Source organism: Ochotona curzoniae, unplaced genomic scaffold, assembly GCF_017591425.1.
Source record: "Ochotona curzoniae isolate NIBS_2020 unplaced genomic scaffold, NIBS_Ocur_1.0 contig_3622, whole genome shotgun sequence".
Classification (NCBI taxonomy): Eukaryota; Metazoa; Chordata; class Mammalia; order Lagomorpha; family Ochotonidae; genus Ochotona; species Ochotona curzoniae.
The window spans coordinates 14,224,531-14,238,146 of NW_024465926.1; the positions used below are offsets into that span (position 1 = coordinate 14,224,531).

Consider the following 13,616-nt stretch of genomic DNA (forward strand, 5'->3'; position numbering starts at 1 on the left):
GGCTCAGCGCTGGGGCCGGACGCTGCGGGCTGCTCAATGCCACGGAAAGTGCTGCGTTTGCCGCCTGCCCCGCCCTACTCCGCCCCCAGGCGCCGGGTCAGGCGGGGGCCCACGTGCGAGCCCACGGGGCGGGGCTCGGACAGCGGCCTGCTGGCCGGCCGGCGGGGTACTGACAACCCAGAGGCTGCAGGATCGCATGCGTGGGGCGCGAGCAGAGGAGACCCTTGTTCAAGTCTCCTCTCTTCACGTTTCCTGTATGCTCCCCGCATCGCTTCCACTCTCCCTCCCTGCACCCTACACCACTTGGTGCCTTGGGAGAGGTTGCCCTTGTGCAGCTTAGGGTGGGCTGGGGGGGCTAGAAAACGTGCGTGGGCACAGTGTCACTCACTGGAGGACTTATCCCATCTGTACAGCGGGGTATGGGGAACGCAGCCCCTCTTGTCTGGGGGAGGCATGCAGGGTCTCACGGCTGACCCAGCAGCCTTCCAGCCGGCCTCTCTCGCCTCTACACGGCTTGCTTGCATGTTCCTCACCCTGCCTTTCACGATATGCTGAGATACTGCCGGATTGTTTATTTCACACTCGACCCGTGCCTGTGCCTACCCTGCCCCCACGCCTGGGCTGCAGAGTTGACAGAGGCGAGGAATGATGGTGTAGGGGAGCCTATGACGACCGGAAGGGTGGGAATCCACCCAGGTTGAGAGCACCAAGTGGACTCCTCTGGGATAGCCCCCAATTCCAGAGGGTTAAAGCTAGCGATTGAGGGGGTGGGGCACTTTTGGATATCCCCAGTCTCCAAAGCATCACGCCACAAGTGTGGGCCGCCACGGATGCGGCTCGCGTTGTAGCTTGAGGGTGTAGCTGTGCAGGTGCGGGCAGTGAGTGCGGAAGGCGTTCAGCACCGAGGGGCTCACCACGCAGAAGCAGTGCACATCGCGCAGGCCCACACAGCACGCTGCCAGCTCCTCTAGTGCTGCGTCCAGTGTGGCGGAGGCAGCGGCTCGCACCTCAAGCTGGCGCAGGGTGTCCGCGTAGTGGCGCGCTGCAAAGCGTACCGGACCCACGGAGTCGCCTGAGAGGTTGAGACGTAGCGCAGCCACCGGCACAGTGGGCTGCAGGATGCGCATCACGCTTTCTACAGGCAGCGCGGGCTCCAGCTCCAGCTCCACTGCCAGCCCGGGGTTGCGCTGGCGCACGGCAGCCCAGACTTCATCAGGCAGTGGGGACGCACGGGCATCCTCTGGGCAGGCACACCGCACGGCGAGGAGCCTGAAAGGCGCGCGATCCGGGGCGGCCAGCATTTCCAGGGCGGTGCGTGACAGACTGGCCAGGTGTAGCCCAAGGGCGTACAGGTGTGGGCAGGCGTCTAGCAGCTCTAGCACCGATTGGGGTCCCACGCTGCCCACCAATGTGTGGTTGTCTAGGAACAGGCTGTGGAGTCTGGGACAGCCACGAGCCACCTGCAGCACCAGCCCGTCGTCCAGGGTGAAGGGCAGGCTCCGCAGGTCGAGGTGGCGGAGCTCGCGGGCAGCCCCGCAGACAGCGTGCACTGCACTCAGCACGTCCCGGCCGGCGTCGAAGAGGCGCTTCTCGCCGTGACACTCCAGGCGCAGGCTTCGCAGCCCGCAGGCCCTGTCCGCCAGCACCGTCAGCAGCTCAGTGGCGGCGGCCCGGCTCCGCTCACTGGACGGCTCAAACCCCAGCTGGAGATGGCGAATGTGGTGGAGGCAGGAGAACAGAGAAGGGAGCAGCGTGCTTTCCATCTCACCGTCGCAGCTTAGGGGAGAGGTCAAAGAGGAGTTGGTGGCAATCCCCAAGATGGGGTGGTGGGTTGGGGTGGAGGAAGAAATGCAGGTTGAAATTTTAGCAAGGAGCGCCAAGGATGTTTTAGGAACTGACTTTCTCAGCCATCTCTAGGTGGGTATGGCCTGTAGACTCCTGGGCTCCCATCCTGACTGGGCCTATCCACCTGGGGAGACCGTGAATGCCCCGAGACTTTACATTACTATCCGCTCAATGGGTGCACTAATACTACCTCCATAGCACACAAGGTTTTAAGGAGAAGTTGCATTCCTGTGTAGAAGGCTTGGTCCTCAGCAAACATCTGTGTTTTCATAGGGCTTTTCCTGAACCTTTCGCTCCCCACACTCCCCAGGGAAAACTTGTGGGGGTGGTGGAGGACCCAGCTCACCTGATGTTCATGTGGTGCCATATGGAGCTGCAGGTGACAGCCTCGGCCCAGGCTCTGCAGACCTGGGCAGCGGCAGCACGATCCTTCAGGGACAGGTGGCGGAAGATGAGAGCTAAGACCTCCTGCGGCAGCTCTTCTCCAGGTCTGGCCATGGCTCACCCCAAGGTGCTGGCGGCGTGGGCCTGGGAAAGCTCACAGTTGTGAGGGAACACTGGAGCCTGGGCGGAAGAGCCTGTGGCCCCGGGGGGCTGCTGTGGGATGAAGAATTCCAACAGTAGTGGGACTGGGACACAGCTTGGAACGACGCCTGGGGCCCTGTCTATGGCGCAGGGCTCACGGCTCACATAGTTGGGCTCTGAATGCCGAAGAGCCAGTTTTCCTTTGCTTTCTGATTTGTTGAACAAATGCGAATTTTAAGCTGTGATAGAAGAACACAACAACAAAACAAAAATAATAACAGAAAAATAGAACAATAACAAAAATAATAAACAGAAGAAACAAGAGCTAATGCCCATGTGGGAACTTGGAGGGCATTTCCAGTGGCCTGGCTCCAGACTTCCCCCTCCAGGTCAGAGGGCACTCTGCCCTGTTGTGGCCCACTAAGGACCACTGCCCCCTTTCCTGTCTTGGACTGTTAACACACCAGGGGGGGGACAATGCCCAAGGGTATCAGAAAAACCCCACCCGACTCCTGGTCACGCTACCAACTCCAGGCCTCATCTCCTAAATCAGGCTCGCCCAGAGGGGTGTGACCCAGGAACTTGGATTTCATCAAGCTGGGGGGTGATACCACAGGGTCCCAGTTGAAAAACCCCATGTCTGGCCCCCCTCAGGTTACTAGAGAGAGACTACAGGGTTAATAAGGCGGGACGTTTTCATTGTCAGGGACCGGGAGCCAATCCGGAAACGGGGATGTTAGGGGTGCCACAGCTGGATCTGCCTAGGGAGGGGAGACTGCTCTCCGGCTTTGCCTCTCAGGGGAGGTGTCGGGGCACTTCCTGGGACAGGCCCCGGGAGCTGGGGCGCTGGTGCACAAGGCGGCACCTGAAGATTTGCTGCCACGCCCTCTGCCCGTTTCTGTTTCCCGGGGATTGGCCTCACGCTATCGTCTCTTCTGGATTCTGTGCCACGTGCACTCTGGGGCGTCAGGAGATCTGGGGTTCTTTAGTACCCGGTGTAGCGGAGATCCAGCTGATCATCAAGCCGCGTCCCGGAGAGGGGGCATTGTGACCCCCAGGGGGGCGCCCTCGGCTGACTCCCACATTCTCGGGCCCACCTCCCCCAGTTCTTGCAGTCTCCTCCCCCGGGAGGGTCTGGTTGCCGACGCGGGCGCCGGCGTCTTACCTGCTCAGCGGTCCAGGTGGGCTTTGCCCCGAGACTGGCCCGGGAGGGCCGAGGGGCGGGAAGGAGCGGCGGGGGGCGGCGAGGGCGGCCTGGGGTGGGGCGGGCGGACGGGGCGGCCCGGCCGGTGGCACCGCCCCGGCGCCTCGGCGCACACCCGGAAGCCGCGCGTGTGGAGCCGAGCGTTGCGGAACCTGGCGGGCGCGGCAAGTCGGGCCCCGCCGTGGCGGCCGGGTGAGTGCGGAGGCAGGGTGGGCTCGCTCGGGCTCAGAAGGGGGAACCCTGGCCACACTTCCTGCCCCTGCCTCGGGGCTGGCTGGGCAGCAGTGTCCGTGGGCGGTGGGGAAGGGTGCGGAACTGTACCTCCCCGGACTTTGTTCTTGTCCCAGTTGAGGGTTTTGGAGGGGTGGGCGCGCTGGTTGCGCGAGGGTATGCTTGGTTCAGAGCAGTTCTGTGTGCTGAGACCCCTTGCGGGGTGCCGGGGTCAGGGTGTGGGGTGAACGTCAGCTGGAAGGGGAGCCGGAGCGGGGCCTAGGGCGCTCGGGAGGCGAGTTGCAAGGGGTGGACGGACGTGCGCACCTGGCGGCGATCGGGAGGCTGCCAGGTGGGTTATTCCGCAGGTCGTTGCGGACACGCGGACACGCGCTGCAGCAGGTGCAGCTGCTTGGGGCCTGCCAGGTGCTAGCGGGAGCTCTTGGTGATGAGTGCATTGCAGGGAGTGAGGGAGATGTCCACAGGGTCCCATCCTCCCACCTGCCCACCAAGCGGTCCTTCTGCCTACCCAGCTAGGAACGTTGTCAGCCCCGCCCCGAAGGGGGGCGGACTCCGCGTGGGTGGGGAGCGGGGCTTCCCGACCCGGGCCTTTTTGTGGAAGGACGTGGAGGAGGGGGTTCCCAAGGGGATGGGGAGAAGTCAGGGTCACGACCTTCAGCCCCTGTGCAGTGCTGGTGCGGTGGGACAGCACACCCTCTTCCCCGGTTCTGACCCTCCGCCCCTGCCTCCCATCCATCTCCAGTCCTGCTTAGAGAAACACACTGATAACTTCCTGATAATTTTTGGACGGTTATTTTTCGGTAAATAGAGAAGGTGTTCATGTGTTTTTACAAGAGAGGTGAGGTTCCCCTAGGCTTAGACCCAGGGTTGAGCTCCACGTTCTGACCAGAATCTGGGTGAGGCCAGGGTCAGTAGGGGTCTTGGAGTGACCATCCCGGGTTTGGTACTCACAATAGGATGGGGAGGGGGGGTAGATCTGAGATTCAGACTCTGCTCTGAATGTCCCCGGCCAGGGGTCTTTGGGTCTTCTTAGCACCCCAGCTCAGGCTCCCTGTTCCCAGTGTAAAAGCTGCCAGGTGGGGCTACGCCGTCTGTCCAAGCCGGAGCCGAGGACCTCTCTTGGCCCACTGTGTGTAACCCTATGTGTGCAAAGGAGCGATTGGGGAAGGGGTGTCTGCTAGTGTGTCTCAGAAATGAAGAGGAAGAGATGGGACAGTCATGGGTTGGGGGTGTGGAGCTGAAGGCCGGCTGGGCTTTTTGCCTCTCTCATCTCCCACGCAGGGCTAGGCTTGTGACAGAATATGGATGGGACATTATGGAGCTGTAAGGATAGGACAGGTTGCGTTGATAACACAAGAGCTTTATGTCAAAGGGATGATTTAGGTCACATGACTGCCAAGTCCAAGGAGCAGGGGTGTGGAGTGGCAGGGAAGTGGCTGGCTCCACTTCCTTCTGGGTCAGTTTCATTCTCTGCAAGGATTCTCTCCCTTGTGGCAAAGGAAACCCACCTCTTCTCTCTAGTTTTGCCCCAAGGCAGGTGGAAGAAATTAGTGGTGGATTCTAATTGGTCCATCCTGTGCTCAGTGAGGGGGGGAGGGAAGGCAAGGAAGAGTGTTGGGAAGCAGTGCCCTTGGGAGTGCCACTCGGAGATGCAGTGTGAACTGGGGGCCAGCTGTGGCTTTGGCTTGCTGTCCATTGTGGCCTCTTGTCCATTGTGGTAAAAGCCACAGTGATCTGTGGCGTGAGAGCAGCTTTGTCTTGGTCCATTGGGGCCCCAGGTGCTTTGTTTGTCTGCAATGGCACTGTAGCGATGGTCCCTGTTATAGGGCTGGGTGTACGGGACTCTGTGCTAAGCCTGGGAGATGGTGAACTTGTCGCCTCAAAAGCCCTGGCTGCCTCTGTATGGTGAGGAGGGCTGCCGTGCAGGGGCAAGCTGGACCATGTGGGATAGGAGAGCAGGGCTGGAGGTGACCGGGACTCCTGTCTGCCTCTCCAGGAGGCGAGATGGCAGCCGGGCCAGATGGGCCTGAGGATTGGGTGGGCAGTGCCTACCTGTTTGTGGAGTCTTCGCTGGACAAAGTGGTGCTGTCGGATGTCTACGCCCAGCCCCAGTGCAAGGTGACGCTGTACAGGGCTCTGAGAACTGCCTTGGCAGGTGCGTGGATATACAGGCCCCAGAGAGGTAGAGGGAGGCCCGCCTGCCTCCCCCTGGTGGACTTGGCCTCGTCCTGTTTAGGGAACTGTTTGGGTGATGGGGTGGGGCGGGGGTCTGGCTAGCTGCCGCCCAGGCTCTGTCGCGTTTCTGGCCTGTGTGTCCCGAGTGAAGGCCTAAGTGTGCGCCGTTTGTCTGCACTAACATCCTCCTGCTTGATGTCTGCCCACACTCCTTTGTGCTAATCATGCCTCTTTCTCCCCTCTTTTTCCTCTCACTGCAGGGCTTCTTGCCCAAGACCCCTCCCAAGTACCTACCATGTCAAGGCCCCCTTTCCCTCCTCAAAGCAGAGGCCAGAGGAGGCTGAGGTTGGTTGGGGGATCTGACCCTGGCCATGGGGCCACGAGCTCCTCTTCTGGTCCGTGGGTGGAGGCTGAAGAGCTCAAGCTGGTTCCCCATCCCGTAACAACGGGCAGCGATCTTGTCCGTGTGGCCCCGTGCCTCCCTTCTGGGGGCTCCATGACACCTGCTCTGCCCTGGCGTGCCCTCTGTCATAGGTCTTGGTTGTTGCTGTGTGCATCTTGGTTGTGGTTCCCATCTGGGTACTCTGGGGGTACCTGCTGCATCCCAGCTGTTCCCTCTCTCGCACCGGGGCTCCTCCCCTCCACCCAGTGCCTTACTGCCCGCCTCCCGCAGAGAGCGGCGGGAGCCCAGAAGTGCTGCAAGTGCTCAAGATCCACCGCAGCGACCCGCAGCTGATCGCGCAGCTGCGGTTCTGCGGGCGCCAACCGTGCGGCAGCTTCCTGCGCGCCTACCGCGAGGGGGCGCTGCGCGCCGCTCTGCAGAAGAGCCTGGCTGCAGCGCTGGCCCAACCCTCCCTGCACCTGCAGCTGGAGCTGCGTGCAGGCGCCGAGGTGCTGGACGCGTGGCTGACAGACGAAGAGCGCTGTTTGAGCTGTATCTTGGCTCAGAAGGTGCGACTGGGCCGGAGTCAGGCCAGCGGGGGGTGCGAGGATGAGGGGCTCTGTCCCCAGGCCACCAACTCTGATGGCGCACTCCCTCCTCTAGCCCGACCGGCTCCCGGATGAGGAGCTAGTGGAGCTGGAGGATGCGGTCCGGAATCTGACATGCGGCTCGGAGGGTCAAGCGGGTGATGTGAAGCTTGGGCTGGCTCCCTCGCAGCCTCTGATCACTTCTCCATCGGAAGAGAAGCTGCCGCTGCTGCCGCCACCTGTCCAGACTTTTCTCTTCCAGGGGCTGCCCATAGGTGAGGCACACGCACAGAGGCAGTATCTCCAGGCTCGCTCCTTGGAGATTGGCAAGGGATGGGTGCTGTTGGGAAAGGGGTGCCAGCCCCAGGGTCTCCGCACTCACTCGGCTTTCCCCACGCTCGCTCTCCGCAGTGAACCGGCCGCTGAGCCTGCAGGACCAGCAGACGTTCGCCCGTTCCGTGGGCCTCAAATGGCGCAAGGTGGGGCGCTCGCTGCAGCGCAGCTGCCGGGCGCTGCGGGACCCGGCGCTGGACTCCCTGGCCTACGAGTACGAGCGTGAGGGGTTGTATGAGCAGGCCTTCCAGCTGTTGCGGCGCTTTGTGCAGGCCGAGGGCCGCCGCGCCACGCTGCAGCGCCTAGTGGAGGCGCTCGAGGAAAATGAGCTCACCAGCCTGGCCGAGGACTTGCTGGGACTGGCGGAGCCCCAGGGCGGCCTGGCCTAGGCCCAGGCCTACCCAGGAGGATGCCTTGGTTTGCCAGGTGCTTGGCCCATTGTGGAGCCCGGCTGGATGATGCTCAAGTCCCTTCTGCTGCTGCCATTGCCCCGCAGTCTGGCCACTGGCTCCTGAAATCATACTGTGTCTTCCTGCCAGCCGAGCCAGGACTGACTGCTGTTGCCAGGAGCCCAGCTCACTGGAACTCCAGCCCAGCTACCTGCCACCATGATAGATAACTGTGGGGAGGGCTGTGCTGCTTGACTCACCCCCCCCCCCACCCCAAGGAGTGGTTTTCCTCTGAGAACAGTTACTGGTGTTGCAGTTACCATGGCAAACAAGGAGTAGGCAGCCCGCGCTTTGTGTGGGACTCTGATTGTTAAGTGATGGTAATAAAGTGTAACTCTTCCCCTTTCTGATGTGAACAACCCAAGGGCTTCTGGGAACCCCCAGGAGGCAGCTTGACCCTTGCAAGATGGGTGGAGGAGTAACAGGGTGGTGGTGGTACTGGGCACAGGTGTCTCAGGCTGGGTCTTGGGGGAGGTGAGGAGGGAGCAATGATGGGAGCAGGGGTGGGTGTCCTTGCTGAGAGCTCTTTGGGACAGGTGGCTGGCTTGGTGTGTGATAAGCCCTTTTATGGAGTTTCAATTTGTGAGGCCATTGGGAAGCCTCTGGTCGTGGTGGGGGGTGGAGTTAAGACCTGGATGCAGGACAGTGGGGGCAATGGTGGCAGGGGTGGAGGAAGAGGAGTAGGCCTGCTTGTCCTGGAGGAGCCATGAGGAGCGCGAGGACTTGAACTCTGCCCCTGCTTGCTGGTGGCGGGGGCAGTGCTGGCTTGGAGTGTGATGTTCCTACAGGAGTGTGAGGGCTGAGTGCAGGGGGTCACGGTTAGAGACTGGAGCCCCGGGGCGTGTGGGTGGGTGGCCCACGGGATCCTGTCTGGAAAAGGACCAGTCATGGCTTAGCAGTTAGGATGCCCCTGCCCCCCAATTCCTGGCCTTGAGTCCCAGCTCCTAATTCTAGTTTCTTCTTCATTTTGTAAAGACATTTATATTTGAAAGGCAAAATGACAGAGAAGAAGAGCAAGATCTTCACCCATTGATTCACTCCCAAATTGGCCATGATAGTCTGAACTGGGCCAGGTGGAAACCAGGAGTCTAGAATTCCATCTGGGTCTCCCACATGGGTGCAGGGGCCCAAGCAGTTGAGCCATCCTCTGCTGCTTTCCCAGGCACATTAGCAGGGAGCTGGGTTGGAAGTGGAGTAGCTGGAATTCACACCGGTGCTCATGGGAGATGCTGGTGTAGCAGATGGTGGCTAAACCCACTGTGCCACAATCCCAGGTGGCCGAGGGGAGCTGAGGTAGTTGGGTGTACTGGCTACCAGGTGGGAGAATCAAATTGAGCACCAGGTTTCTAGTTTCAGCCTGTTGTGGGCATTTGGGGAATGAACCAGTGGATGGCAGAGGGAGATTTCTGTTTCTTTTTTACCTCTTAAATATGCATTTCTATTTTTTTTTAATTATTAGGGAGGCAGATTACAGAGAGGAGAGACAGGCATATCTCATCTGCTGATTCACTCCTTACATAGTTGCAATGGCTGGAGTTGAGCTGAGCAGGAGCCGAGAGCTTCTTCCAGGTCTCCTAGATGGGTGCAGGGGCCCCACGACTTGGGCCATCCTTTGCTGCTTTCCCAGGCCACAAGCAGGGAGCTGGATGGGAAGTGGAGCAGCCAGGACATGAACCTGGATCCAAATGGGGTGCTGGCACTTGCAGGTAGAAGATTGAGCCACTGCACTGACCCCTTAAATACTTACTTTTAGAAAGGGACCAGCCCAGAGGAGGAGGAAAACTAGGAAATTAAAAAAATTTTTTGAAAGAATTATAGAGAGATGTGGGGAAAGATCTTCCATTTATTGGTTTACTCTCCAGTGAAGGCTGAGTGAGGCCAAAGCCAGGAGCTTCACCCACGTCTCCCATTTGGGTACCGGGGGCCCAAGCTTGGGCCATCTTCCTCTGCTTTTCCCAGACAGGCAGCCTGAGGGGCTTCTGCTGCATTACCAAGAGGTTGCCAGGTGGGGGCAGTGTGAAGCCCGAGTTGTCGGGCTGGGGTGGGATGACAGTGGGAGCTGCCAGGCTCTGGAGGGAATTTGCTTTTCAAGAGAGAATTTGGGTGAAAAGTTGTCACTGGAGGGTGGTGCCTGGGAGCAGCCCCGCTGGTCCAGGCCGCCCGTTCTCAGAGGCAGGATGTTGGTGCTGGGGTCAGTTCTGGGTTCTGGCCCACGGGCCCCAACGTTCCAGGATGAGCTGGCAAGAGCTAGGTTCAGACGTGGCTGTGTGTCTCTAGGGTGCCCCCACCCTCTGCCCACCTGAGACCTTGACTAAAACACCTGCTCCTTGGTCCACTTGGGCAGCCTGGCCATGCCCTGCCGCTCCTCCCAGTCCAGTCTGGCCCAGAGTGTGCAGGCGCATTTATTTCCACCTGCAGGAGGTGGAGGGGCGTCGTGGGATAGGGGGATGACACACCTTGGCAGGCCTGAGCTAGCTGTTAGTTCCTGGGGAGGCAGGCTCAAGAGCTTGCCTGGGAAGTTGCTGCAGTCCAGTCTCCAGTGGAGAGAAGAGGAGGCAAGGAAGGGAGGGCAGAGCACCTGGCATTCATTTTTAGCTGGCACGGGGCAGTGCTTTACTCATCCTCGGGTGGTCCTGGGTGAACTGAAGAACTTCCCTGGGCAGCACTGTCTGCATGTGGGCGCAGCCTTGCCGTGAGGATGGGTCAACTCCTGTGTCCCTGTGGTCTCCCGGGAAAGTGCCAGGAGCCAGGTGGGCCCTCCAAGGGGAGGAGAGGCATCCAGGCCGGGCTGATGGCTCGGATCGGCGACTCTCCCCGGGGATTTGGGAGCTAGCAGCTTGGTAGCTCAGGATTAGCCCATGTGCCAGCCCCTCCGGAGAGCAGGGCGGGGTGCCCAGCCAGCGGGGCAGCGACGCCAGCCTCCCTCTCGTCCCCCCTTCCCCTTGGATACGGCGCCGGGGCGGGGCTGAGCGGCAGATGTCCTGGTGCACACAGCTGGAGGATCACGTGGCTCCGGCCCCCCCTTCCTGCCAACGCTGCATTTGGCTCAGGCCCCTGTGCATGGCCGCTCTTGGGACCCTGCGCTGCGCCCCGGAGGCCCCGGGGGGCCGAGCGTGAGTGTTGAGATCCCAGGAACCGTCTGGGGGAGGGGGCGTTGAGAAGGTAGAAGGGGTTTTCAGTTTCACAAGCCCTAAGTTTCTATGCCCGGCCTTGGGACCCCCGTCCAGGGCCGGGGCTGCGCTGGTGGGAGTTGGCCACAAGGAGAAACTTCTTGTCCCTTCAGGCTGCCCATCCCGGTGCGGGTCCTCAGAGCTGGGAGGACTTCACCCGAGTTTGTGGAATGAACGGCTGGTAGCTGGAGACCCCCGGGCGTGGCCTCCCGCCCTCTCCTCTCCAGCTCTTGGAGGGCGGGGCTGGGGGCCGTGCCACGTGACCCTCCAGCTGGCGCTGTAGACCGTGACCTTGGACTCTGCCGAGGGCGGGCGGGTGGCCGTGCGGACATGAGGAGGAGGCTGCGCCTCCCCCGGGACGCGTCGCTCACACTGCTCCTCGGCGCCGCGCTCGGCCTCCTGCTCTACGCTCAGCGTGACGGCACGGCCCCCACGGCCGGGACAAGCGCCCCGCAGGCAAGAGGGAGGATAACCCCGGGGCCCCGTGCCTTCCAGGTGCGGGACACAGAGGCAGTCCCTCCGGCTTACGAGGGGGACACGCCGGCACCACCCACGCCCACAGGACCTTTTGATTTTGGCCGCTACTTGCGTGCCAAGGACCAGCGGCGCTTTCCGCTGCTCATCAACCAGCCGCACAAGTGCCGGGGAGAGGGCGCTCCCGGGCGCCCACCCGACCTGCTCATCGCCGTCAAGTCCGTGGCAGCTGACTTCGAGCGGCGCCAGGCCGTGCGCCAGACCTGGGGCTCGGAGGGCAGCGTGCGGGGGGCGCTCGTGCGCCGCGTGTTCTTGCTGGGCGTGCCCAGGGGCACCGAGGGGACCGGCACGCAGACGCACTGGCACGCCCTGCTCCGCGCCGAGAGCCGGGCGTTTGCGGACATCCTGCTGTGGGCCTTTGACGACACGTTTTTCAATCTAACGCTCAAGGAGATCCACTTTCTGTCTTGGGCCTCAGCTTTCTGCCCCGACGTGCGCTTTGTTTTCAAGGGTGATGCCGATGTGTTTGTACACGTGGGGAACCTGCTGGAGTTCCTGGCCACGCGGGATCCTCAGCAGGACCTGCTGGCGGGGGACGTGATTGTGCAGGCACGACCCATCCGCGCGCGGGCCAGCAAGTACTACATCCCCGAGGCTGTGTACGGCCTGGCCGCTTATCCGGCCTACGCAGGTGGTGGTGGCTTTGTGCTTTCCGGGGCCACTTTGCGTCGTCTGGCTGGCGCCTGTGCGCAGGTCGAGCTGTTCCCCATTGATGATGTCTTCCTGGGCATGTGTCTGCAGCGCCTCCGGCTCACCCCAGAGCCTCACCCGGCTTTCCGCACCTTCGGCATCCCCCCACCGTCGGCGGCGCCCCATCTCCGCACCTTCGATCCCTGCTTTTACCGGGAGCTGGTTGTGGTGCACGGGCTCTCGGCTGCTGACATCTGGCTCATGTGGCACCTGCTGCAGGGGCCGCCTGGGCCCGCCTGTGCGCATCCACAGCCTGCTGCTTCGGGCCCATTCCAATGGGGAGACACTTAACTACAGGTCACGGCATCAGGCCCTCTCAGACCCAGAATGGCGTGGGGAGGGATTCCCTGTGAGGATGATTTTTGTGCTTCCTTCATAGGTGGCCGTCTGTCTCTGTGGGCCCCACAGAATGGACTTCAGATTAGGCTAAGGCATAGGTCTAGAAGTGGTTTGATGTTGACTTGCTGATGTCACCAGGGCAGAGGTGGTGGCAGTCCATCTTGTGCCTACAGGTCCCACAGCCGTGGAGTTTCTGGCAGGAATGGCAGGGGCTTCTGGAGTCCTGTGCAGTCTTTGGCTTGGCCCACAGGTCTCCTTCCCCCGAGACTAGTCCCCATAGGACAGTGAGGTGACCCAGCAGGTGTCCTGCCCCTCCGTATGGATGTCCCCAGCCCCAACTAGGTCTTTCAGGCCTGCGCTCCTAGGGCTAAGGTCTGGAGTCACAGGGATAGCTGAATGGTTGCTTAGTTCGCCTTCCCCTTCTACCCACACCCCCTGTACCCTGGCCTCTTACAAGAAGCTGTCACCTGTCCCAGGGAACCTCCCTCTTCCCCCTGCATGAATGTCCCCATTTTGCTCAGCCACCCCCATTCTCAGAAAGCCCAACACCCCACTTATTTTAGTACAAACACAGCAACAGCATGCGGCAGGCCGCTGCTGAGGGCTCAAGTGCTTTATTGGAGAGGGACTGCGGGCAGGAGTGAGGAAGGCTCCCCCTTTTTCAGAAGGATGGGGATGGTCCTGGCCACAGTCCATGTGGGGAGACACCAGTCACAGGAGCGCCACGTGAGCTGGCTGTGGGCCAAGGAACCGGACAGGTGCCTGGGGCAGGTCCCCTGCACCTTCACTGAACTATACAGGATGAAGCTGTACATGAGTTAATTACAAAAGTCATATTTACAAAAATCTGTACACACATTTGAAAAACTCACAAAATTCATCTATGTATCACAAGTTGCTAGACCAAAATATTAAAAATGGGATAAAATTATACATTTCTTATTTCTTTTCAAAAGGTTAATATTCTTAAAGCACTATGCTACTTTCCATCAGCAAGACCCATGATGAGGGGACAGTGCCCACGACTGGGGCAGGGAGTCGGCCCACAGGGCGGTACAGATGCTGCAACAACACAAGGAAGATGTCTTTGGCTAAAACTTTGGCATGAAAGAAAAGAGGCAAGCAGGATGGAGATGCACAGCCCTGCAGCCG

General features: G+C 60.8%; 3 protein-coding genes across 4 annotated transcripts; 2 read left to right on the forward strand and 1 right to left on the reverse strand.

Moving 5' to 3' along the window:
• Positions 1–788: 788 nt before the first annotated feature.
• Positions 789–2,568, reverse strand: LOC121158010 (F-box/LRR-repeat protein 8-like). Its single transcript, XM_040982556.1, has 2 exons — positions 2,192–2,568; positions 789–1,776 (listed from the first exon to the last, which is right to left on the reverse strand). Exons 1-2 carry the CDS (start codon positions 2,341–2,343, stop codon positions 804–806), a joined length of 1,125 nt encoding a protein of 374 aa, XP_040838490.1. The 5' UTR covers positions 2,344–2,568; the 3' UTR covers positions 789–803.
• An 865-nt stretch (positions 2,569–3,433) lies between these two features.
• Positions 3,434–8,076, forward strand: LOC121158014 (tumor necrosis factor receptor type 1-associated DEATH domain protein-like). Of its 2 annotated transcripts, none has more exons than XM_040982561.1 (5): positions 3,434–3,551; positions 5,802–5,960; positions 6,654–6,931; positions 7,026–7,224; positions 7,361–8,076. In XM_040982561.1, the coding sequence occupies exons 2-5, from the start codon at positions 5,810–5,812 to the stop codon at positions 7,669–7,671; spliced, it is 939 nt and encodes a 312-aa protein (XP_040838495.1). In that variant the 5' UTR covers positions 3,434–3,551; positions 5,802–5,809; the 3' UTR covers positions 7,672–8,076. The 2 variants fall into 2 exon arrangements, with proteins under 2 accessions (XP_040838495.1, XP_040838494.1); XM_040982560.1 differs by lacking the exon at positions 3,434–3,551 and adding an exon at positions 3,692–3,766.
• Positions 8,077–10,896: 2,820 nt separating this feature from the next.
• LOC121158012 (UDP-GlcNAc:betaGal beta-1,3-N-acetylglucosaminyltransferase 9-like) lies at positions 10,897–12,836 on the forward strand. Its single transcript, XM_040982559.1, has one exon. The coding sequence runs from the start codon at positions 11,232–11,234 to the stop codon at positions 12,414–12,416; it is 1,185 nt and encodes a 394-aa protein (XP_040838493.1). The 5' UTR covers positions 10,897–11,231; the 3' UTR covers positions 12,417–12,836.
• Positions 12,837–13,616: the final 780 nt, after the last annotated feature.

Coding starts and splice junctions, on each gene's coding strand:
- LOC121158010 (XM_040982556.1), bottom strand. CDS start 2,343: ATGGCCAGACCTGGAGAAGAGCTGCCGCAGGAGGTCTTAGCTCTCATC. Junction 1,777..2,191: donor TGGCACCACATGAACATCAG/GTGAGCTGGGTC, acceptor CTCTCCCCTAAG/CTGCGACGGTGAGATGGAAA.
- LOC121158012 (XM_040982559.1), top strand. CDS start 11,232: ATGAGGAGGAGGCTGCGCCTCCCCCGGGACGCGTCGCTCACACTGCTC.
- LOC121158014 (XM_040982561.1), top strand. CDS start 5,810: ATGGCAGCCGGGCCAGATGGGCCTGAGGATTGGGTGGGCAGTGCCTAC. Junction 6,932..7,025: donor GCTGTATCTTGGCTCAGAAG/GTGCGACTGGGC, acceptor TCCCTCCTCTAG/CCCGACCGGCTCCCGGATGA. Junction 7,225..7,360: donor CTTCCAGGGGCTGCCCATAG/GTGAGGCACACG, acceptor CGCTCTCCGCAG/TGAACCGGCCGCTGAGCCTG.